Genomic DNA, 27,185 nt, shown 5'->3' on the forward strand with positions numbered 1-27,185 from the left:
AGATTGTGATAGCACCAAGAAAGCAGTAATATGCAATAAAACATGTACCTTGATAACAATGAAAAGTTTGTAATTTGACACAGCAGAGCTGAGACCAATAGCAGCAAGATTCACTAGCGTGAGCTAGCGAGTGGTTGTCAGAGGCCGTAATACAAGTTGCAGGAGGGTAATTAGTCACTTGGCTGGAGCAAAGTCTAGAGGAAGATGAGGCTAACTCCTGCAAAAGCACAGGGTTGCAAGGTGTTATACTTTCCTGAATACTCAGGCAGCCTGAGCCGACCTTAAAAGGCTTTGTGCGATGATATCAAACATTCTTTGTTGGTGACTAGTTCATAGGGAGCTGGCCTTAAGAGAAGGGAGCAAGGCCCAGTGCTGGAGCCAGGACAGGTGAGTAACACTCTATAACACTAGCAATACTAATATTTTTTTTTTCTGAATTAAAACCACGGTGGGTCTCTTTGTTGGGGAAATAAGTAACACCTTGTTGTGTATTTGCATGACAGTTATAGGCACTCATATAGGTGGGGTTTCCCTACATATCCTGTATAGTTTGATTGTTATAGGACGCAGATATGTTGGTAATTCTATGGGTATATTATGGATAAGGAGCAGAGACCCACTTTGATGGGGATCCGAACGGTGGGTTACCCAAGTTTTTATCTGTGGAGCGTGACAGCAATTTCTAGGATGTTTGTTTCCAGCAACCGTAGGCAAATTATCTATGAAAAGATCATTTAATAATTTTATCTTAATAAATATATGGAGAAAAATAAAAAGAGAAACACTCGCCTACGCGATTCGCGCACTAAGGCTCTTAGTCATAGCGCTCGAAACATGTACACAGAGGGTTTTTTACTTTTGTCTTTACATTTTTTAAGAGCAAAAGAATAAATTATGTTTTTATAAATAATTTCCTTGCTGTAAACCTATCCTTCTACACAGATGCTATTTTTGACCATTATCTAGATGTATTATGCATCAAAATCATCGTGATCTATCTTCACATACGCATAGTGCGACATGTAATAAATGATGGAGAGACGGCTATCCTATAAGTCATGCTCTATAAGGATTCTATGTATTCAGCACTTTCACAATCACAGAAGTTACGGCCATAGGGATAAGCAGATACGACGCAGACACATCATTTACCCCGTGGAAACATCAATTGTGCTTGATTTAGAAAAATACTGCTACACTGCTCTCTTATGGCCAATTCTGGAAGTACAACCTAAAAGTACAGTACCCATGTACAATGCACATGTATGGACAACAATAGGCTTTCTGGTGTATTAGCCTGATGGAATAATGACATTGCACAATCATTTTAAAGAAGACATTTAAAGACGGTGTACACCTTCGCAAATATTTCTTTTTTATTGCTCATTTGCTTCCTAAATTAATGCGAAGTTAAGCAACATTCTAATTGTCTTCATTAGAAATTTCCTTCCGATTTTCTGCTTCAGAGGGTCCGTAAGTCCTTTATTTAGTTGAACGCTCTGCAAAAATGTCACAAATGTGAGGGAACTCCGGCTCAGTTCTGACTGCTTTCCATTTCTCACCCTCTCCATTGTGTGCTGTGAAGAAAGGAGAAGGTATCTGAACTTTAATGGAGACTGGGGAAGAGAGTCAATAGCTAGGAAAGAAAGAAAATGAAATAAGTGCAGGATAGAAGCTGTGCAAATATATGACTGAATGAATACAGCAGCATCCAGCCTATATTACTGGGAGGGAAACTATTACAAGAAAAAAAAAATCTAAAACTTTGATCAGGCTGCGAACTGCATCTCAGGGTTCTGTAGATGAAGAAATGAATGAAGATTATAGGCTGAAACTGCAATTTTATTAAAAAAGTAGTAACCATTAACGTGTAAAAATCATTTTTTTCCATGTCAAAGGTGTCATTATCAATGATGCAATACCATCAGTGAGGCGTCTGATTGGCTCCAAATTTATTCTTCAGCTAGACGACGGCCCCAAAGATACAGCCAATGCCATTAACATAAAGAAGAACGAGGAGCCAGGCTGTGACGATCCGACCCCATAGAGCCCTGCACAAGTCTACATCCACAGAAGATCTGTGCTTAGTTCTCCAAGATGTTTGGAATGACCTGAAATGTTTGCACCAGGGTATATTCTTGAAGTAAGCAGGGAAAGTGATTTCGACCTCTACATAAGAAATGATTCTTTACAGTTAGTGTAGTATAACTATAAAATATGCTGGATTACGAGGTAGCAGCGGTAGATACTATAACATTATGAAAAATACGATTATGTGATGAAGGTCTAATGTAAGACCGAAAAGTTATATATTCTTTAGGATTGTTTCCAATAAAACTTTCACAGCACCATGAGAGTGCCAGATGCCTTTGTATTATTGTTGTCTGGACTAGGATCCTTCCCAAGCACCAAGTCTAATTATGTCAGACTGTCCTTCAGATGATGTCTTCTTCCAGTGATCTCATCAATTCCGCATGGAGACGGTTCATGAGCTGAAGAAACTCCATACAGCTTTCCTGTCCTTTGTTCATGATCATGCGTAAAGTGTTTCTGATCTGTCCATGGACGGAGCCCACTGTTATGGAGTCCAGTTCCTCTTGCGTGATCATACGCTTAGAGAAGAGGACATCTAATACTTCACTCAGGTCGGGTTTGGCTTGAACGATCTGAGAAAAACGTGATAGTAGGTAATCTGACAAAAGAAAAAAAATGTGTTATGGTCTCCAGTGTCTCGCTCAATAAAGATGTAACAAACACAGATGTGGAGGCGCAACGCATTTCATGATGTCACGTGAGGACTAGGGCTTACGTGATGTCATGACGTTACAGGGGCGACGTCCAATGTACGTTTATGGATGAGGTCTGCTCTTACTGTGAGGAGCATAATGAAGACTTCATCACACCCCATAGGGTCCGGGCGTTGACTAGCTCCAATCACAACTGTTTATCCTCCGGTTAATAATGACAAAGGCATTTAAGAGGTTAAGAACGGGAGATTGGACTCTTCCAACACCTATTAAGGTCCCAGAAACACAACAAATATAAAAAAAAAAAACAGGAATAAAACAAAATGAATTTACAAGTGCTTCTCACTAAATTAGAATATCATCTCTTATAATAAAAAGAGATTGTCCAAAGAGGAAAGCCCCCTTTAATCCCTTTCCGACCTGGTCAGTAATAGTACACACCAGGTCGGAAAGGCTGGTTCAGAGGGGGGTCCGGCGGTGAGCCCGCACTGAACCGAGCACATGTCAGCTGATTCTTACGTAGTAGTAGTAGGTGTAATAATAATAATATTATCAAATACCTCCAATTACAAATGTAGTATAGTATTTTTGATTCAGTATCTCTTTACTCATGTGTTGGCATCACAGGACCTTAGGTTTCTATGGTTACGACCACTAGCAACTAGCTAACTAACTGACTTTATCAGTGGTCATAACCATGGATACCTAAGGTCCTGCGATGCCTGTACATGAGAAAAGAGAGATAGCTAATCAGAAAAAAATATACTACATTTCTAATTGGAGATATTTGCTAATATTATTATTATTACACCTACTACATATTGGGCCAGGATCTTGGAGATGGGAATACCCCTTTAATCCGATCTGTAAACAGAATAACGAGAACAAAATTCTAAACGCCAGAATTACGTTTTTTTGGTCGCTGCAACATTGCAATAAAATGCAATAACGGGCGAACAAAACATCGGATCTACCCCAAATGGTATCAGTAAAAACGACAGCCCGGCGCGCAAAGAATAAGCCCTCACCCGGCCCCAGATCACGAAAAATGATCTTCGAAAATGGCGTCTTTTTTTTTTTTAGCAAACTTTGGATTTTTTTTTCACCACTTAAATAAAAAAAGAACCTGTACATGTTTGGTGTCTGCGAACTCGTAATGACCTGGAGAATAATGATGGCAGGTCAGTTTTAGCATTCAGTGAACGTGGTTAAAAAAGGACCCAAAAAACAACTGTAGAACTGCTTTTTTTTTTGCAATTTCACCGCACTTGGAATTTTTTTCCCGTTTTCCAGCACACGATATGGTAAAACCAGTGATGGCGTTTAAAAGTACAACTCGTCCCGCAAAAAATAAGCCCTCACATGGCCATATTGACTGAAAAATTAAAAAGTTCTGGTTCTGGGAAGAAGGGGAGAAAAAATGAAAACACAAAAACAGAAAGACCCAAGGTCGTTAAGGGGGGTTAAGCACAGTCTTGGATACATATATACAGATGCATCTCAGTAAATTAGAATATCATCAAAAAGTTCATTTATTTAAGATCTTCAATACAAAAAGTGAAACTCCTATATTATATAGAGTCATTACACACAGAGGGATCTATTATATAGAGTCATTACACACAGAGGGATCTATTATATAGAGTCATTACACACAGAGGGATCTATTATATAGAGTCATTACACACAGAGGGATCTATTATATAGTCATTACACACAGAGGGATCTATTATATAGAGTCATTACACACAGAGGGATCTATTATATAGAGTCATTACACACAGAGGGATCTATTATATAGAGTCATTACACACAGAGGGATCTATTATATAGAGTCATTACACACAGAGAGATATATTATATAGAGTCATTACACACAGAGGGATCTATTATATAGAGTCATTACACACAGAGGGATCTATTATATAGAGTCATTACACACAGAGGGGTCTATTATATAGAGTCATTACACACAGAGGGATCTATTATATAGAGTCATTACACACAGAGAGATATATTATATAGAGTCATTACACACAGAGGGATCTATTATATAGAGTCATTACACACAGAGGGATCTATTATATAGAGTCATTACACACAGAGGGATCTATTATATAGTCATTACACACAGAGAGATCTATTATATAGAGTCATTACACACAGAGGGATCTATTATATAGTCATTACACACAGAGGGATCTATTATATAGAGTCATTACACACAGAGGGATCTATTATATAGAGTCATTACACACAGAGGGATCTATTATATAGAGTCATTACACACAGAGGGATCTATTATATAGAGTCATTACACACAGAGAGATATATTATATAGAGTCATTACACACAGAGGGATCTATTATATAGAGTCATTACACACAGAGGGATCTATTATATAGAGTCATTACACACAGAGGGGTCTATTATATAGAGTCATTACACACAGAGGGATCTATTATATAGAGTCATTACACACAGAGAGATATATTATATAGAGTCATTACACACAGAGGGATCTATTATATAGAGTCATTACACACAGAGGGATCTATTATATAGAGTCATTACACACAGAGGGATCTATTATATAGTCATTACACACAGAGAGATCTATTATATAGAGTCATTACACACAGAGGGATCTATTATATAGTCATTACACACAGAGGGATCTATTATATAGAGTCATTACACACAGAGGGATCTATTATATAGAGTCATTACACACAGAGGGATCTATTATATAGAGTCATTACACACAGAGGGATCTATTATATAGAGTCATTACACACAGAGAGATATATTATATAGAGTCATTACACACAGAGGGATCTATTATATAGAGTCATTACACACAGAGGGATCTATTATATAGAGTCATTACACACAGAGTGATCTATTATATAGAGTCATTACACACAGAGGGGTCTATTATATAGAGTCATTACACACAGAGTGATCTATTATATAGAGTCATTACACACAGAGGGATCTATTATATAGAGTCATTACACACAGAGGGATCTATTATATAGAGTCATTACACACAGAGGGATCTATTATATAGAGTCATTACACACAGAGGGATCTATTATATAGAGTCATTACACACAGAGGGATCTATTATATAGAGTCATTACACGCAGAGGGATCTATTATATAGAGTCATTACACGCAGAGGGATCTATTATATAGAGTCATTACACGCAGAGGGATCTATTATATAGAGTCATTACACGCAGAGGGATCTATTATATAGAGTCATTACACGCAGAGGGATCTATTATATAGTCATTACACGCAGAGGGATCTAGTATATAGAGTCATTACACACAGAGGGATCTATTATATAGAGTCATTACACACAGAGGGATCTATTATATAGAGTCGTTACACACAGAGGGATCTATTATATAGAGTCGTTACACACAGAGGGATCTATTATATAGAGTCATTACACACAGAGTGATCTATTATATAGAGTCATTACACGCAGAGTGATCTATTATATAGAGTCATTACACACAGAGGGATCCATTATATAGAGTCGTTACACACAGAGGGATCTATTATATAGAGTCATTACACACAGAGAGATCTATTATATAGAGTCATTACACACAGGGGGATCTATTATATAGAGTCATTACACGCAGAGGGATCTATTATAGAGTCATTACACACAGAGGGATTATATAGAGTCATTACACGCAGAGGGATCTATTATATAGAGTCATTACACACAGAGTGATCTATTATATAGAGTCATTACACGCAGAGTGATCTATTATATAGAGTCATTACACGCAGAGGGATCTATTATATAGAGTCATTACACACAGAGTGATCTATTATATAGAGTCATTACACACAGAGGGGTCTATTATATAGAGTCATTACACACAGAGTGATCTATTATATAGAGTCATTACACACAGAGGGATCTATTATATAGAGTCATTACACACAGAGGGATCTATTATATAGAGTCATTACACACAGAGGGATCTATTATATAGAGTCATTACACACAGAGGGATCTATTATATAGAGTCATTACACACAGAGGGATCTATTATATAGAGTCATTACACACAGAGGGATCTATTATATAGTCATTACACACAGAGGGATCTATTATATAGAGTCATTACACGCAGAGGGATCTATTATATAGAGTCATTACACGCAGAGGGATCTATTATATAGAGTCATTACACGCAGAGGGATCTTTTATATAGTCATTACACGCAGAGGGATCTAGTATATAGAGTCATTACACGCAGAGGGATCTATTATATAGAGTCAATACACACAGAGGGATCTATTATATAGAGTCATTACACACAGAGGGATCTATTATATAGAGTCGTTACACACAGAGGGATCTATTATATAGAGTCATTACACACAGAGTGATCTATTATATAGAGTCATTACACGCAGAGTGATCTATTATATAGAGTCATTACACACAGAGGGATCTATTATATAGAGTCATTACACACAGAGGGATCTATTATATAGAGTCATTACACACAGAGACATCTATTATATAGAGTCATTACACACAGGGGATCTATTATATAGAGTCATTACACGCAGAGGGATCTATTATAGAGTCATTACACACAGAGGGATCTATTATATAGAGTCATTACACGCAGAGGGATCTATTATATAGAGTCATTACACACAGAGTGATCTATTATATAGAGTCATTACACGCAGAGTGATCTATTATATAGAGTCATTACACACAGAGTGATCTATTATATAGAGTCATTACACGCAGAGGGATCTATTATATAGAGTCATTACACACAGAGGGATCTATTATATAGAGTCATTACACGCAGAGTGATCTATTATATAGAGTCATTACACGCAGAGTGATCTATTATATAGAGTCATTACACACAGAGTGATCTATTATATAGAGTCATTACACACAGAGTGATCTATTATATAGAGTCATTACACGCAGAGTGATCTATTATATAATCATTACACACAGAGGGATCTATTATATAGAGTCATTACACACAGAGGGATCTATTATATAGAGTCATTACACACAGAGGGATCTATTATATAGAGTCATTACACACAGAGGGATCTATTATATAGAGTCGTTACACACAGAGGGATCTATTATATAGAGTCATTACACACAGGGGGATCTATTATATAGAGTCATTACACACAGAGCGATCTATTATATAGAGTCATTACACACAGAGGGATCTATTATATAGAGTTATTACACACAGGGGGATCTATTATATAGAGTCATTACACACAGAGGGATCTATTATATAGAGTCATTACACACAGAGTGATCTATTGCAAGTGTTTATTTCTGTTAATGTTGATGGTTATGGCTTACAGCCAATGAAAACACAAAAGTCATTATCTCAGTAAATTAGAATAATTAACAAAAAACACTTGCAAAGGCTTCCTAAGCGTTTAAAAAGGTCCCTTAGTCTGTTTCAGTAGGCTCCACAATGATGGGGAAGACTGCTGACTTGACAGATGTCCAGAAGGCAGTCATTGACTCACTCCACAGGGAGGGTAAGCCAGAAAAGGTCATTGATAAAGAAGCTGGCTGTTCACAGAGTGCTGTATCCAAGCATATTAGTGGAAAGTTGAGTGGAAGGAAAAAGTGTGGTAGAAAAAGGAGCACAAGCAACCGGGATAACCGCAGCCTTGAAAGGATTGTTAAGAAAAGGCCATTCAAAAATTTGGGGGAGATTCACAAGAAGTGGACAGCTGCTGGAGTCATTTCAAGAGCCGCCACACACAGACGTATCCAGGACATGGGCTACAGGTGTCGCATTCCTTGTGTCAAGCCACCCATGACCAATAGACAACGCCAGAAGCGTCTTACCTGGGCCAAGGAGGAAAACACCTGGACTGTTCTCAGGGGTCCAAGGTGTTGTTCTCAGATGAAAGTAAATTTTGCATTTCATTTGGAAATCAAGGTCCCAGAGTCTGGAGGAAGAGTGGACAGGCCACAATCCAAGCTGCTGGAGGTCTAGTGTGAAATTTCCACAATCAGTGATGGTTTGGGGAGCCATGTCATCTGCTGGTGTAGGTCCACTGTGTTTTATCAAGACCAAAGTCAGCTCAGCCGTCTACCAGGACATTTTAGAGCTCTTCATGCTTCCCTCTGCCGACAAGCTTTATGGAGATGGAAATGTCATTCTCCAGCAGGACTCGGCCCCTGTCCACACTGCCAAAAGTACCAACACCTGGTTTACACACAACAGTATCACTGTGCTTGATTGGCAGCAAACTCACCTGACCTTAACCCCATAGAAAATCTATTATAGAGAATCTATGGGGTATTGTCAAGAGGAAGATGAGAGACCCCAGACCCCACAATACAGATGAGCTGAAGGCTGCTATCAAAGCCACCTGGGCTTCCATGACACCTCAGCAGGGCCACAGGCTGATCGCCTCCATGCCACATTGCCGCATTGATGCAGTAATTGATGCAAAAGAAGCCCGACCAAGTATTGAGGCATTTACTGAACAGACATTTCAGTAGGACATTTCAGATTTTAAAAAGAATTTTCAAGCTGGTGTTATAAAGTATTCTAATTTACTGAGATAATGAATTTTGTGTTTTCATTGGCTGTAAGCCATAATCATCAACATTAACAGAAATAAACACGTGAAATAGATCACTCTGTGTGTAATGACTCTATATAATAGATCCCTCTGTGTGTAATGACTCTATATAATAGATCCCTCTGTGTGTAATGACTCTATATAATAGATCCCTCTGTGTGTAATGGCTCTATATAATAGATCACTCTGTGTGTAATGACTCTATATAATAGATCCCTCTGTGTGTAATGACTCTATATAATAGATCACTCTGTGTGTAATGACTCTATATAATAGATCACTCTGTGTGTAATGACTCTATATAATAGATCCCTCTGTGTAATGACTCTATATAATAGATCCCTCTGAGTGTAATGACTATATAATAGATCCCTCTGTGTGTAATGACTCTATATAATAGATCCCTCTGTGTGTAATGACTCTATATAATAGATCCCTCTGTGTGTAATGACTCTATATAATAGATCCCTCTGTGTGTAATGACTCTATATAATAGATCCCTCTGTGTGTAATGACTCTATATAATAGATCCCTCTGTGTGTAATGACTCTATATAATAGATCCCTCTGTGTGTAATGACTCTATATAATAGATCCCTCTGAGTGTAATGACTCTATATAATAGATCCCTCTGTGTGTAATGACTCTATATAATAGATCCCTCTGTGTGTAATGACTCTATATAATAGATCCCTCTGTGTGTAATGACTCTATATAATAGATCCCTGTGTGTGTAATGACTCTATATAATAGATCCCTCTGTGTAATGACTCTATATAATAGATCCCTCTGTGTGTAATGACTCTATATAATAGATCCCTGTGTGTAATGACTCTATATAATAGATCCCTGTGTGTAATGACTCTATATAATAGACCCCTCTGTGTGTAATGACTCTATATAATAGATCCCTCTGTGTGTAATGACTCTATATAATAGATCCCTCTGTGTAATGACTCTATATAATAGATCCCTCTGTGTGTAATGACTCTATATAATAGATCCCTCTGCGTGTAATGACTCTATATAATAGATCCCTGTCTGTAATGACTCTATATAATAGATCACTCTGCGTGTAATGACTCTATATAATAGATCCCTCTGTGTGTAATGACTCTATATAATAGATCCCTCTGCGTGTAATGACTCTATATAATAGATCACTCTGTGTGTAATGACTCTATATAATAGATCCCTCTGTGTGTAATGACTCTATATAATAGATCTCTCTGTGTGTAATGACTCTATATAATAGATCCCTCTGTGTGTAATGACTCTATATAATAGATCCCTCTGTGTGTAATGACTCTATATAATAGATCCCTCTGTGTGTAATGACTCTATATAATAGATCCCTGTGTGTAATGACTCTATATAATAGATCCCTCTGTGTGTAATGACTCTATATAATAGACCCCTCTGTGTGTAATGACTCTATATAATAGATCCCTCTGTGTGTAATGACTCTATATAATAGATCCCTGTGTGTGTAATGACTCTATATAATAGATCCCTCTGTGTGTAATGACTTTATATAATAGATCCCTCTGTGTGTAATGACTCTATATAATAGATCCCTCTGTGTGTAATGACTCTATATAATAGATCCCTCTGTGTGTAATGACTCTATATAATAGATCCCTCTGTGTGTAATGACTCTATATAATAGATCCCTCTGTGTGTAATGACTCTATATAATAGATCCCACTGTGTGTAATGACTCTATATAATAGATCCCTCTGTGTGTAATGACTCTATATAATAGATCCCTCTGTGTGTAATGACTCTATATAATAGATCCCTCTGCGTGTAATGACTCTATATAATAGATCCCTGTCTGTAATGACTCTATATAATAGATCACTCTGCGTGTAATGACTCTATATAATAGATCCCTCTGTGTGTAATGACTCTATATAATAGATCCCTCTGTGTGTAATGACTCTATATAATAGATCTCTCTGTGTGTAATGACTCTATATAATAGATCCCTCTGTGTGTAATGACTCTATATAATAGATCCCTCTGTGTGTAATGACTCTATATAATAGATCCCTCTGTGTGTAATGACTCTATATAATAGATCCCTGTGTGTAATGACTCTATATAATAGATCCCTCTGTGTGTAATGACTCTATATAATAGACCCCTCTGTGTGTAATGACTCTATATAATAGATCCCTCTGTGTGTAATGACTCTATATAATAGATCCCTGTGTGTGTAATGACTCTATATAATAGATCACTCTGTGTGTAATGACTCTATATAATAGATCCCTCTGTGTGTAATGACTCTATATAATAGATCCCTCTGTGTGTAATGACTCTATATAATAGATCCCTCTGTGTGTAATGACTCTATATAATAGATCCCTCTGTGTGTAATGACTCTATATAATAGATCCCTCTGTGTGTAATGACTCTATATAATAGATCCCTCTGTGTGTAATGACTCTATATAATAGATCCCACTGTGTGTAATGACTCTATATAATAGATCCCTCTGTGTGTAATGACTCTATATAATAGACCCCTCTGTGTGTAATGACTCTATATAATAGATCCCTCTGTGTGTAATGACTCTATATAATAGATCCCTGTGTGTGTAATGACTCTATATAATAGATCCCTCTGTGTGTAATGACTCTATATAATAGATCCCTCTGTGTGTAATGACTCTATATAATAGATCCCTCTGTGTGTAATGACTCTATATAATAGATCCCTCTGTGTGTAATGACTCTATATAATAGATCCCTCTGTGTGTAATGACTCTATATAATAGATCCCTCTGTGTGTAATGACTCTATATAATAGATCCCTCTGTGTGTAATGACTCTATATAATAGATCCCACTGTGTGTAATGACTCTATATAATAGATCCCTCTGTGTGTAATGACTCTATATAATAGATCCCTCTGTGTGTAATGACTCTATATAATAGATCCCTCTGTGTGTAATGACTCTATATAATAGATCCCTCTGCGTGTAATGACTCTATATAATAGATCCCTGTCTGTAATGACTCTATATAATAGATCACTCTGCGTGTAATGACTCTATATAATAGATCCCTCTGTGTGTAATGACTCTATATAATAGATCCCTCTGCGTGTAATGACTCTATATAATAGATCACTCTGTGTGTAATGACTCTATATAATAGATCCCTCTGTGTGTAATGACTCTATATAATAGATCCCTCTGTGTGTAATGACTCTATATAATAGATCTCTCTGTGTGTAATGACTCTATATAATAGATCCCTCTGTGTGTAATGACTCTATATAATAGATCCCTCTGTGTGTAATGACTCTATATAATAGATCCCTCTGTGTGTAATGACTCTATATAATAGATCCCTGTGTGTAATGACTCTATATAATAGATCCCTCTGTGTGTAATGACTCTATATAATAGACCCCTCTGTGTGTAATGACTCTATATAATAGATCCCTCTGTGTGTAATGACTCTATATAATAGATCCCTGTGTGTGTAATGACTCTATATAATAGATCCCTCTGTGTGTAATGACTCTATATAATAGATCCCTCTGTGTGTAATGACTCCATATAATAGATCCCTCTGTGTGTAATGACTCTATATAATAGATCCCTCTGTGTGTAATGACTCTATATAATAGATCCCTCTGTGTGTAATGACTCTATATAATAGATCCCTCTGTGTGTAATGACTCTATATAATAGATCCCACTGTGTGTAATGACTCTATATAATAGATCCCTCTGTGTGTAATGACTCTATATAATAGATCCCTCTGTGTGTAATGACTCTATATAATAGATCCCTCTGTGTGTAATGACTCTATATAATAGATCCCTCTGTGTGTAATGACTCTATATAATAGATCCCTCTGTGTGTAATGACTCTATATAATAGATCCCTCTGTGTGTAATGACTCTATATAATAGATCCCTCTGTGTGTAATGACTCTATATAATAGATCCCACTGTGTGTAATGACTCTATATAATAGATCCCTCTGTGTGTAATGACTCTATATAATAGATCCCTCTGTGTGTAATGACTCTATATAATAGATCCCTCTGTGTGTAATGACTCTATATAATAGATCCCTCTGTGTGTAATGACTCTATATAATAGATCCCTGTGTGTAATGACTCTATATAATAGATCCCTCTGTGTGTAATGACTCTATATAATAGACCCCTCTGTGTGTAATGACTCTATATAATAGATCCCTCTGTGTGTAATGACTCTATATAATAGATCCCTGTGTGTGTAATGACTCTATATAATAGATCCCTCTGTGTGTAATGACTCTATATAATAGATCCCTCTGTGTGTAATGACTCCATATAATAGATCCCTCTGTGTGTAATGACTCTATATAATAGATCCCTCTGTGTGTAATGACTCTATATAATAGATCCCTCTGTGTGTAATGACTCTATATAATAGATCCCTCTGTGTGTAATGACTCTATATAATAGATCCCACTGTGTGTAATGACTCTATATAATAGATCCCTCTGTGTGTAATGACTCTATATAATAGATCCCTCTGTGTGTAATGACTCTATATAATAGATCCCTCTGTGTGTAATGACTCTATATAATAGATCCCTCTGTGTGTAATGACTCTATATAATAGATCCCTCTGTGTGTAATGACTCTATATAATAGATCCCTCTGTGTGTAATGACTCTATATAATAGATCCCTCTGTGTGTAATGACTCTATATAATAGATCCCACTGTGTGTAATGACTCTATATAATAGATCCCTCTGTGTGTAATGACTCTATATAATAGATCCCTCTGTGTGTAATGACTCTATATAATAGATCCCTCTGTGTGTAATGACTCTATATAATAGATCCCTCTGTGTGTAATGACTCTATATAATATAGGAGTTTCACTTTTTGTAATGAAGAACTGAAATAAATTAACTTTTTGATGATATTCTAATTTAGCGACATGCACCTGTATGTGCTATTGCAGCGTCTGCAAGTATCCAAACTAATAAAATATAAAAAGATTTATCCAGTGTTGAACAGGAAAAAAATCAAATGGCAGTTTTTCTATATTTTAGTCATGACACTTCCCCCAAAAAATGGAATGAAAAGAGATCAAAAAATAGTATGGACTCCAAAGTGGCACCAATGGCACAGAAGTGGCAGCGCAACGCATTTCATGATGTCACGTGAGGACTAATGACTAGGCCTACAGCTCATACTGCAAAAAAAAGTCCTCATACAACTCTATCAACAGAAACTATGGAAAGCCACACAAGAAAACCTGGAAGAACATTAAATGCTTACCTTGTGCATCCACAATGTCCTGAGCGGGGGGCTCAGGGGCAACAGATCTGGGACGGATCTGAAAATAATCACAATCATTGAATTCATTGATCTACAGGCTCTTGGTAAACAACTCGAACACAGAAGACGGCTCTACTAAAACCCTTTCAGAAGCTTGCTGTACCAGTAACCACTCCACACAGGGCAGATGCTGGCTGTGTTATACAGCCTGCACCTGCCTCAGAGCAGACACCGGAGATAACACCAATCTCGGCAGTTTAACCATTTAAATACCACTGTCCGTTACTGTCAATGGCATTGAAAGAGTGTGGTCCTGACAAGTGCTCTATTCTGGGGCTCATCACTCCTGTCCGGACGAGTTACAAGATGATAGCAATAGCCATCACAGGTTCTAGTATACTATGGGATTAAATAAAATATATATAAAAAGTATATTAAGGCAGCACTCCAAATAGATTACATTTTTAGAAAAAATTTACTTTATTGAGCCCAAATGGCGACGTTTTGGTTCACAGAACCTTAACGTCGCCATTTGGGCTCAATATAGTCAATTTTTTCTAAGTATTGAATCTATTTAGAGTGTGGCCTTAGTCTGGCACCCATTGTGAGTATATGTGAAATGGTGCTGTTCCAATATATTTTATATATATATATATATATATATATATATATATATATATATATATATATATATATAATATATGTTTGGACACACCTTCTCATTTAAAGATTTTTCTGGCTATGAAAATTGTACATTCACACTGAAGGCATCAAAACTATGAATTAACACATGTGGAATTATATACTTAACAAAAAAGTGTGAAACAACTGAAAATATGTCTTATATTCTAGGTTCTTCAAAGTAGCCACCTTTTGCTTTGATGACTGCTTTGCACACTCTTGGCATTCTCTTGATGAGCTTCAAGAGGTAGTCACTGGAAATGGTCTTCACTTCACAGGTGTGCCCTGTCAGGTTTAATAAGTGGAATTTCTTGCCTTATAAATGGGGTTGGGACCATCAGTTGTGTTGTGCAGAAGTCAGGTGGATACACAGATGATAGTCCTACTGAATAGACTGTTAGAATTCGTATTATGGCAAGAAAAAAGCAGCTAAATAAAGAAAAACGAGTGGCCATCATTACTTTAAGAAATGAAGGTCAGTCAGTGCGAAAAATTGGGAAAACTTTGAAAGTGTCCTCAAGTGCAGTTGCACAATTTTTATAGTCATGAAAATACAGAAAAATCTTTAAATGAGAAGGTGTGTCCAAACTTTTGGTCTCTACTGTATATATATATATATATATATATATATATATATATACAGTTATATGAAAAAGTTTGGGCACCCCTATTAATCTTAAGCTTAATGTTTTATACAAATTGGTGTTTTTGCAACAGCTATTTCAGTTTGATATATGTAATAACTGTTGGACACAGTAATGTTTCTGCCTTGAAATGAGGTTTATTGTACTAACAGAAAATGTGCAATCTGCATTCAAACAAAATTTGACAGGTGCATAAGTATGGGCACCCTTATAATTTTCTTGTTTTAAATACTCCTACCTACTTTTTACTGACTTACTAAAGCACTTTTTTTGGTTTTGTAACCTCATTGAGCTTTGAACTTCATAGCCAGGTGTATGCAATCATGAGAAAAGCTACTTAAAGTGGCCACTTGCAAGTTGTTCTCCTGTTTGAATCTCCTCTGAAGAGTGGCATCAAGGGCTCCTCAAAACAACTGTCAAATGATCTGAAAACAAAGATTATTCAACATATTTGTTCAGGGGAAGGATACAAAAAGCTGTCTCAGAGATTTAACCTGTCAGTTTCCACTGTGAGGAATATAGTAAGGAAATGGAAGAACACAGGGACAGTTCTTGTTAAGGCCAGAAGTGGTAGGCCAAGAAAAACATCAGAAAGGCAGAGAAGAAGAATGGTGAGATCAGTCAAGGACAATCCTCAGACCACCTCCAGAGAGCTGCAGCATCAACTTGCTGCAGATGATGTCACTGTGCATCGGTCAACTATACAACGCACTTTGCACAAGGAGAAGCTGTATGGGAGAGTAATGCGAAAGAAGCCGTTTCTGCAAGCACGCCACAAACAGAGTCGGCTGAGGTATGCAAAAGCACATTTGGAGAAGCCAATTTCTTTTTGGAAGAAGGTCCTGTGGACTGATGAAACCAAGATTGAGTTGTTTGGTCATACAAAAAGGCGTTATGCATGGCGGCAAAAAACACAGCATTCCAAGAAAAACACTTGCTACCCACAGTAAAATTTGGTGGAGGTTCCATCATGCTTTGGGGCTGTGTGGCCAATGCCGGCACCGGGAATCTTGTTAAAGTTGAGGGATGCATGGATTCCACTCAGTATCAGCAGATTCTTGACAATAATGTTCAAGAATCAGTGACAAAGTTGAAGTTTCGCAGGGGATGGATCTTTCAGCAAGACAATGATCCAAAACACCGCTCCAAATCTACTCAGGCATTCATGCAGAGGAACAATTACAATGTTCCGGAATGGCCATCCCAGTCCCCAGAACTGAATATCATTGAACATCTGTGGGATCATTTGAAGAGGGCTGTCCATGCTCGGCGACCATCAAACTTAACTGAACTGGAATTGTTTTGTAAAGAGGAATGGTCAAAAATACCTTCATCCAGGATCCAGGAAATCATTAAAAGCTACAGGAAGCGACTAGAGGCTGTTATTTTTGCAAAAGGAGGATCTACTAAATATTAATGTCACTTTTCTGGTGAGGTGCCCATACTTATGCACCTGTCAAATTTTGTTTGAATGCAGATTGCACATTTTCTGTTAGTACAATAAACCTCATTTCAAGGCAGAGACATTACTGTGTCCAACAGTTATTACATATATCAAACTGAAATAGCTGTTGCAAAAACACCAATTTTTATAAAACATTAAGCTTAAGATTAATAGGGGTGCCCAAACTTTTTCATATAACTGTATATATATATATATATATATATATATATCTCACACACACATACGTATACAGCGGGTGAAATAAGTATTGAACACGTCAGCAATTCTCTAAGTAAATCTATTTCTAAAGATGCTATTGACATGAAATTCTCACCAGATATCAGTAACAACCCACCAAATCCACTCAGGCAAAGAAGTCATCATTGATGACCATTTAACCATTTTACTTAATTGTAAGTACAACTAATTTGCCAACTTGACAGCTGCCGCACAAGACAAGGCATGCTACTCTATCGTGAGCTGGCGACACGGAAGTGTCAACTTCACAACTTTGTCTACTGGTTTACATACATGATGATGTAGCATCATACACAATCACACATAGGATACATCACACTCACCTGTGTGTCTTGATTTTCGGCTTGTATTAGAATTTCTCTGAAGATACTTATGTTGATGGAACTGCTATCTGGACAAAAATGCAAGCAGCATTAGATATTGTTACCTTTGACTAGAAATGAGGAAATATATTCGCCTTGAATTTAAAAGGGGTCTGTGGACATTTTTTTTTCTTACTTAAATGCATGCAATTGGTGTTATGATCTGCAACAAGTACTAAGGAAAGATAGGGGAAAGCTATCCCTACAGTAGGACTAAGCTGAATCCCTACGATGTAGCGGGCTGCCTGTTCCTAGCGAACAGACCCGCCTTAGTCTTCAGCTAGTCTGAACGAAGACCTATAGCATAACGGGAGGGGTCTCTAAAAGTACTAAAGACTGGGACAAAAATGGGACACCTCCTAAACAGAGAAGTTGTTGCAGAACACAAAAAGATAAACTGACAAAAAGGTACTAGAGGTCCCAGAAGGACCAAGCAAACTGACAGAGGAAGGCACAGAAGCACCAGGCTAGAGAAACAGTCAACCACTGAAGTCCAGCACAGCCAAAAGGCCGGAGCTGGAATATAAAGGCAGATGGTTACGTGACCGCAAAACACAAGATGGAAAAAACAAACAGGAGGGTTTTAACAGTACCCCCTCTTTTATGAGGATCCTCCGGATCCTCCAGGCCCAGGTCTATCCGGAAACCTCCTGTGGAAAGCTCTAACAAGCCTAGGAGCAGAGACATCATCCGTCCTTACCCAGGAGTTGTCTTCGGGACCAAAACCCTTCCAGGAGACAAGATACTGTAATCTCCCTCTATGCCATCTAGAATTCAAGATACGAGAAATTTCATTTTTGCCGTCTTCCACCACAGGAGGAGCTGTGACAGTGGTGTCCCTATCTGATACATCAGCCTTTTTCAACAAGGAAACATGAAACACAGGATTAATCTTCCAGGAAGTAGGGACATCCAACCTAACAGCAGACGGGTTAACCACCTGAAGCACTTTAAATGGACCCACAAACTTAGGACCCACTATTTTAGAGGGAATCCTCAACCGCAGGTTCTTTGAGGACAACCAAACCATGTCACCCACAATAAATAAAAACTTCTTACGTTTCCTGCCAAAATACTTCTTGGACTTCTTGTTAGCCTCTTGAAGGTTGCAACGTACATTAGTCCAAACTCTCTTTCCAAATCACTGGAAAAATTCTCCTCCTCCAGCACCGCCGACCGCAATTTGGAGAACGAACCAAAAGACAGATGTCTCCCAGTACAACAAAAAAAGGAGAACACCCAGCAGAGGAGGATGTATGATTGTGAAGAGCAAATTCCATGAGAAGCAGAAACTCAGACCACACCTCTTGATTGTCCGCCACAAAACAACGCAAAAACTTTTCTACATCCTGTTTTTTTCTTTCAGTCTGTCCATTAGACTCAGGATGATAACCAGACGGAAATGACAAATGGACTCCCAACCTGTCACAAAAAGCACACCAAAAGCGAGCCACAAACTGAGGTCCTCTATCAGAAACAATATCCGTGGGAACGCCATGGAGCTTGACAATCTCCTTAACAAACGCCTTAGTGAGTGTCTTGGCACAGGGCAACTTAATGAATGGAACCAAATGACACATCTTACTAAAACGGTCCACGACCACCCAGATGACAGTAAAACCCTCGGACACAGGAAGATCAGAAATAAAATCCATTGTGAGATGCGTCCAAGGTGCACTAGGAACCTCCAGAGGGCAAAGCAACCCCGCAGCAGGAGTATGTGAAGCCTTTGACCTAGCACACACAGTACATTGACGCACCCACGTGATGACTTCTTTCTGCTATCCAGGCCACCAAAAACTGCGACTGATAAGTCTCTTAGTCTCCGAAACTCCTGGATGACCTGTCAACCGGGACTCATGATACTCCACAAACAAATCTCTCCTAAAGGTCCTAGGCACGAACAACCTCCCATGGGGAGTGTTAGATGGGGCATCATCTTGAGCTTTCAGAATCCCATCCTCCAAAACGGAGTCCAATGCCGCCACCACAACTCCTTTCTGTAAAATGCTCTCCTCCTCCTCGGCACCGACCGTAGGAGAGAAGCTGTGAGATAAAGCATCGGCTTTAACATTCTTAGTACCAGGGATATAGGTAACAGAAAAATGAAACCGAGAAAAAAAAGTGCCCACCTAGCTTGACGGGCATTCAAGCGCTTGGCAGCATCTAGATAGATCAAATTCTTATGATCTGTGAAAACCTGAATAGGAAATCTAGCGCCTTCCAAAAAATGACGCCAATGTTCAAACGCGAGTTTAATAGCCAGCAACTCTCGATTTCCAACATCATAATTCAGTTCGGTTTCTGAAAATTTTTTCAAAAAGAAGGTAGAAGGATGTACTCCATCCCTGTTCTCCTAAGACAAATCTGCTCTGACCCCTACCGATGAAGCATCGACCTCGACCAAAAAAGGCTTGGTGTCATCAGGCTGCATAAGGATAGGGGCAGAACTGAACCTCTCCTTGAGATACTCAAAAGCTTCTATGGCCTCAGTAGTCCACTGGGCCATCTTCGCACCTTTCCTGGTGAGATCGGTTAGAGGCTTAACAATTACAGAAAAATTCTTAATGAATTTCCTGTAATAATTGGCAAAACCCCAAAATCTCTGTATAGATTTCAAACCAAAAGGCCTAGGCCATTCCTGCACAGCCTGAACCTTCACAGGGTCCATCTCAAAGCCCTCGCTGGAGACAATGTAGCCCAAAAAACTAATTCTCTGCACAGCGAACTCACATTTCTCCAGCTTAGCAAAGAGTGAATTATCACTCAATAACTGCAAAACTTCACGTACACTCTGCCAATGGGACTCTAGATCTAGTGAATAAATCAAAGTGTCATCCAAATACACAACCACATTCTTACCAATCAAAGGTCTCAGGATGTCATTAATAAGGTTCTGAAAAAATGCAGGTGCATTGGTAAGACCAAAAGGTATCACCAGATTCTCAAAATTACCTACCTGAGTGTTAAAAGCAGTTTTCCATTCATCACCCTCCTTCACTCGTAACAAATTGTATGCCCCTCAGAGATCAATTTTAGAGAACCACTTGGCCCCCACTAACTGGTTAAACAAGTCAGGAATTAACGGCAATGGGTAGGAATCGCGTAGGGTAATCTTATTAATTTCACGAAAATCCAGACATGGACATAAACCCCCGTCCTTTTTTTTAACAAAGAAAAATCCAACTGCCACAGGCGACTTAGAAGGTCTAATGTGACCAGCAGCCAGGCTAGTCTCTATGTACTCCTCCAAGGTCTTTCTTACAGGGATAGTCAGATTAAACAAGCGGCTCTTGGGAAGAGTAGCACCCGGACCAAACTCAATGGCGCAATCATAATCCCTATGAGGAGGTAAAACTTGCGACTCCTCCTCCGAAAAAAAAACCCAAAAATCTTGAATAGGTACCGGTAATTCCCCTTTTTCCACAGCCGCAATGCAACCATTACAACACTTATCATAGCACTTCGGACTCCAAGACTTAATTACATTATTAGACCAGTCCAGTAAAGGATTGTGCAGTTTTAACCAAGGCAAACCTAGAAAGACCGGAGAGGGTAAATTATCCAATACAACCAAGTCCAAAATTTCTTGGTGAACTCCATTGATAGTGAGGGGAAATGCAGCAACCTTGTGAGTAATACATTTCAAGGGAGTGTTATCAATTGCAATCACAGAAATAGGTGATGACAAAGGTTTGGATTTCAAGTTAAGTTTTTCCAAAAACCCTTTATGAATCACATTAAGTGTTGAACCACAATCCACAAATACCTGAAATTCAATCAAATCTTCCTGCAAAGTAGTACTCCCAGAAAGAAATACTCCTGCAGAGCGTAAACAAGCTATACGGGCATACCTGACCTTTTTTTTTTTCTTTACTTAAACGAAGCTCACAATACTTAATCAAATGGTCAGCTTTACCACAATAAAGACACAATCCCTCAGCGAACCTCCGGTCTCTTTCCTGAGAGCGGAGTGACATCGCCCCAACCTCCATCGGTTCCCCACCGTCAGAGCAGATTTTCTGGGGACTAGGACCTGGCATTACAGGAGTCTTTACCTCATTCTGTCTAAATCTCAGCCTCCTGTCCACACGAACAGTTAATTGCATGGCATCCTGCAGAGTCTCAGGTGCAGGGAAAACAATTAGCAGATACTTAAACCTTTCACTCAGACCAGCAAGAAATAGACATTTCATAGCAGGATCATTCCATTTGACTTCTGAAGCCCATCTTCTGAAGTGTGTGCAATAATTTTCAACATCACCTGACCCCCTGATTCAAAAGTCTGAGTTCTGCCTCAGCAGATGAGATTCTATCAGGATCGTCATATAATAGCCCCATAGCAGAAAAAAATTCTTCTACCGACCTTAAGCATGAATCATTAGGTTAGAGAGAAAAGGCCCACCCCTGTGGTTCATTGCGCAAAAGTGACATAATAAAACCAATGTGCTGTGATTCATTCCCCGAGGACCTTTGTCTCAAATGAAAATATAACAAACAAGTAATTTTAAAGGAAAAAAAATCTTGCTGTTTACCATAAAAAACATCAGCCAGTCATACCTTGGGTTCCACAAATGTGCTCCAGAACAGCTACTCACGTGTTGCTGTAGCTCGGCCACCTCCAGAGACAATCCCTGCAAGAGTTGAGCCAAATCCTGGACGGAAACCATACTGATCCCGAATTTCTTTCCTTTTAGTTTTTTTTAGGCTGGACTTACTGTTATGATCTTCAACAAGTACTAAGGAAAGATAGGGGAAAGCTTTCCCTACAGTAAGACTAAGCTGAATCCCTACGATGTAGCGGGCTGACTGTTCCTAGCGAACAGACCCGCCTTAGTCCTCGGCTAGTCTGAACGAAGACCTATAGCATAAGGGGAGAGGTCCTTAAAAGTACTAAGGGCTGGGACAAAAATGGGACACCTCCTAAACAGAGAAGTAGTTGCAGAACACAAAAAGACAAACTGACAAAAAGGTACTAGAGGTCCCAGAAGGACCAAGTGAACAGACAGAGAAAGGCACCGAAGCACCAGGCAAGAGAAACAGTCAAACACTGAAGTCCAGCACAGCCAAAAGGGCGGAGCTGGAATATAAAGACAGATGGTCACGTGCCCGCAAAACACAAGATGGAAAAAACAAACAGGAGGGTTCTAACAATTGGGGCTAAAAATCATTTTTGCAATTGGGTTTCATTACAAATTTTGCACCGTTTGCCTCCTACAGCCGCTGTATTACTGACCTGTCCAGCAACCTTTTCTAATCGAAAACCTCCCATGAGAAAACTGCTTTTCTATTGGAGGAATCTGATGGACAGGTCTGGTCCACTAGCAGCCATTGTATGGGTTGTAGAGCTGTGCAACCTGTGAGGAAAGCTGCACTGACACGAGCAGGAGGAGGACCTGTCACACCTATATAACAGTAAGTGCCACAAAATCAGGCTTCCAAAACTTCTGTTAAGATAAAGAAAATGTGGCCGACCCCGTTAACTTATTCTTCTTTTAGCCTCAATTTCATAAGTTTAAGTAAGAATTTTTCTTTTGCCAAAGATGGACCCCCCCCTTTAAAATCAAGGGAAATGGCAACCTGGAAAGGAGTTTAAAAAAATAATAATACCACAAAACCCACCTGTCCGCCCACTGCCACTAAACACGGCCACTGGGTCGTCCACTCCATCCCAACTCTTCTTTCCTCCTTGCCCTGTCAGAGCGCATGCCACAACATCCCGCATTATGAAGGAAGTCACTTGAGGCGCTGAGTAGGCTTCAAGCAACTTTGCATCTGAGGCCTACTCAACGCAAAGTGAAGAACGACGAATAGGATGTCGTGCAATGGGAGAAGGTGGAAAGAGAAAGCGGGATGGCAACGAGACAGGGGAGCATGTTTTTTTTCTTTTACACCCCACCTTTATTATGCTTTCAGCTCTGGATTGAGTATAGATAATACTATTAGAAGGAATTTTTAATTTTTATCGAATAACTTAACTCTTTGTGCAAAATTTGAGCGTTTTGCCGAATTCTAATCTTGGCAGATTCACTTATCTCTATCTTTAACACATAATATGATACTAGTAAATTATGAGAATCAGTGATACACCACAGTCTCACCTGGGATCCAAGCATTCATCTCCGTACCACAATCAGGGCGGTCCGTATTCTGTAAAAACAATCCGAAGAAGAAAATTGTAGAAAAATAAATGTCTACAGCTGGTGGAAACAATCTACAAGCAAACTTTGTTCCATCTGCACCCTACTTGTTTCTAACCAACTATAAGCAGGTTGGATGGGAGGAAGTGCGGTTTGGATTGGGGGAGCTGAGTACACAGGACTGGTTCGTAGTCTGTTACCATGGAGATGCTTAGGTCTGTATAGAAGTTGTAGATACAAAATGGTAAAATATTTTCTATCAAGACTAATCGTACAGTTGTGATAAAAAAAAAAGAATATGACATAGTTTGTGACATACAGTACAGACCAAAAGTTTGGACACACCTTCTCATTTAAAGATTTTTCTGTATTATCTTGACTATGAGTATTGTACAGTCACACTGAAGGCATCAAAACTATGAATTATCACATGTGGAATTATATACTTAACAAAAAAGTGTGAAACAACTGAAAATATGTCTTATATTCTAGGTTCTTCAAAGTAGCCACCTTTTGCTTTGATGACTGCTTTGCACACTCTTGGCATTCTCTTGATGAGCTTCAAGAGGTAGTCACCGGAAATGGTCTTCCAACAATCTTGAAGGAGTTCCCAGAGATGCTTAGCACTTGTTGGCCCTTTTGCCTTCATTCTGCGGTCCAGCTCACCCCAAACCATCTCGATTGGGTTCAGGTCTGGTGACTGTGGAGGCCAGGTCATCTGGCGTAGCACCCCATCACTCTCCTCCTTGGTCAAATAGCCCTTACACAGCCTGGAGGTGTGTTTGGGGACATTGTCCTGTTGAAAAATAAATGATGGTCCAACTAAATGCAAACCGGATGGAATAGCATGCCGCTGCAAGATGCTGTGGTAGCCATGCTGGTTCAGTATGCCTTCAATTTAGAATAAATCCTTAACAATGTCACCAGCAAAGCACCCCCACACCATCACACCTCCTCCTCCATGCTTCATGGTGGGAACCAGGCATGTAGAGAACATCCGTTCACCTTTTCTGCGTCGCATAAAGACACGGTGGTTGGAACCAAAGATCTCAAATTTGGACTCATCAGACCAAAGCACAGATTTCCACTGGTCTAATGTCCATTCCTTGTGTTCTTTAGCCTAAACAAGTCTCTTCTGCTTGTTGCCTGTCCTTAGCAGTGGTTTCCTAGCAGCTATTTTACCATGAAGGCCTGCTGCACAAAGTCTCCTCTTAACAGTTGTTGTTGAGATGTGTCTGCTGCTAGAACTCTGTGTGGCATTGACCTGGTCTCTAATCTGAGCTGCTGTTAACCTGCAATTTCTGAGGCTGGTGACTCGGATAAACTTATCCTCAGAAGCAGAGGTGACTCTTCGTCTTCCTTTCCTGCGGCAGAAAAATCTTTAAATGAGAAGGTGTGTCCAAACTTTTGGTCTGTACTGTATATGATGTTTCAGTAATGTATCCTGTACCTGGGAATGTGAAGCGTTACTGGTAGGTTTTCGGAGTTGAACCAAAACATTATCAATTTCATCCTGGATCTCATCAGTGTAGGCCATGTTCATGTCTCTGGTCCGTTCAATAATGGCTACAAAACACAGACATTTGCCATAAGTCACAAAGCCCTACCAAAGCCAGTCTCATTCGTGACCACCAAAGACACGTTGGCCAGAAGGAACCTTGTGTTTCTCAGAAACACTGCAGCTATGGAGTAAATCATAGCTCTTTGTAAAGTGGGCACCAGTCAATATTTCAAGTGGTGATAGTCCCATCTCAGACATTTGTCTTGATAGATGAAGGTCTCACCACCTGGTCCCCATTTTTCATAAAGGAGAGAGCTACACATGCCATGCAAATTCTAGAAATTCTAAGGCTGCGAGACTGGGCACTGTTGTAGAGATGAACGTGGGGTAACTGCTGCTAGGGCACATCCTGTGGACAGGTAATAAGTGGCCTACGGTTAGGGCAGTAGGAGTCTACTTACTGTTAGTTGCCCTTCAATAATAATAATAATTTCATCGCACACCAGAGAGAGACTGATGTTGGGGTGATGAATTCATCAAACCATGCAGATTTTACCAGGAAATTCACAGCGCATTTATTCTACGCAAAGTGAATGTCCATTATTACGCTCTGGGGTTTCTGATGACATCAGTACATAATAAACATAAGATGTAAGAAAAAGTAATTAATACTCACCTCACCACTCATCTCTCTGGCCGCCGCTGCTGATCAATGGCTGCCATCCAGTCCTCGATGCTTCTTCTTACTACCGTCAGGCGCTGAAAGCCAAGGCCTCTACACGCTAGGCCGGGACTTCCAGATGTAATCAGGCAAGGGACGTCCCTTCAAATGAGCATGTGATGAGCTGCGACCTTACAACAACGTGAATGCAGAAGGACAATCCTGACCTGGATGCGACTTAATGATGTCCAGGAAGTCCTGACCAAGCGTGAAGAGGCTCAGTGTTTTAGTGGAAGGCAGTCTTAAAAACAGTCTTAAAAACAGACGACAAGGTTCAGTGAACATCGGCTCGAGAGGCGAGTGGTCAGGTCAGCATTAGTATTTCTTTTATTTCTTTTGTTTTTTAACATTTTACTGGCTCTTAATAGCTTAGAAAAATATAAGCCAACTAGATGCTATTTTGCTATATTTGAGCAGAGCAAAGTACAAAAATAATCTATATCTGTAAAATGTGGATTTTGGTTAAATTAGAGTAAAAAAAAGTTCCACTGATATAAATTCATCCATCTCTAGTTGTGAATCCTTACTGGAGAAGCTGGGTCTTTTGCAAGGATCAGCATCCCAACACTCCTGCATCAACTGTACAGCTTCAGGAACCTCCTTCTGAGATGTTGTCTGTCTGAGAAGGTTCATATCTGGTCGATGGTTCCGGGGAACCAGAACTTTAATCAATTTACTGTTTGCATCTAAAACATGAAAATAAATATTCTTAAAAAAAAGGTTTACCATTGACAAACTGAAG

The 27,185-nt window shown here is 39.1% G+C and overlaps 1 protein-coding gene across 1 annotated transcript in view; it reads right to left on the reverse strand.

Moving 5' to 3' along the window:
* Window positions 1-1,427: 1,427 nt before the first annotated feature.
* LOC141154088 (receptor-interacting serine/threonine-protein kinase 4-like) overlaps window positions 1,428-27,185 on the reverse strand; it is a 48,137-nt gene continuing 22,379 nt past the window's right edge. Inside the window, exons 5-10 of the mRNA XM_073639532.1 lie at window positions 26,971-27,129; window positions 25,672-25,787; window positions 24,183-24,231; window positions 18,043-18,110; window positions 14,693-14,750; window positions 1,428-2,692 (exon numbers count right to left, since the gene is read on the reverse strand). Coding sequence (XP_073495633.1) covers window positions 2,436-2,692; window positions 14,693-14,750; window positions 18,043-18,110; window positions 24,183-24,231; window positions 25,672-25,787; window positions 26,971-27,129 — 707 coding nt within the window. The 3' untranslated portion in view covers window positions 1,428-2,435. The remainder of the gene's footprint in view (window positions 2,693-14,692; window positions 14,751-18,042; window positions 18,111-24,182; window positions 24,232-25,671; window positions 25,788-26,970; window positions 27,130-27,185) is intronic.

The sequence above is a fragment of the Phyllobates terribilis genome, unplaced genomic scaffold, assembly GCF_046119375.1.
Source record: "Phyllobates terribilis strain yellow unplaced genomic scaffold, ASM4611937v1 Scaffold_7__3_contigs__length_470593459, whole genome shotgun sequence".
NCBI lineage: Eukaryota > Metazoa > Chordata > Amphibia > Anura > Dendrobatidae > Phyllobates > Phyllobates terribilis.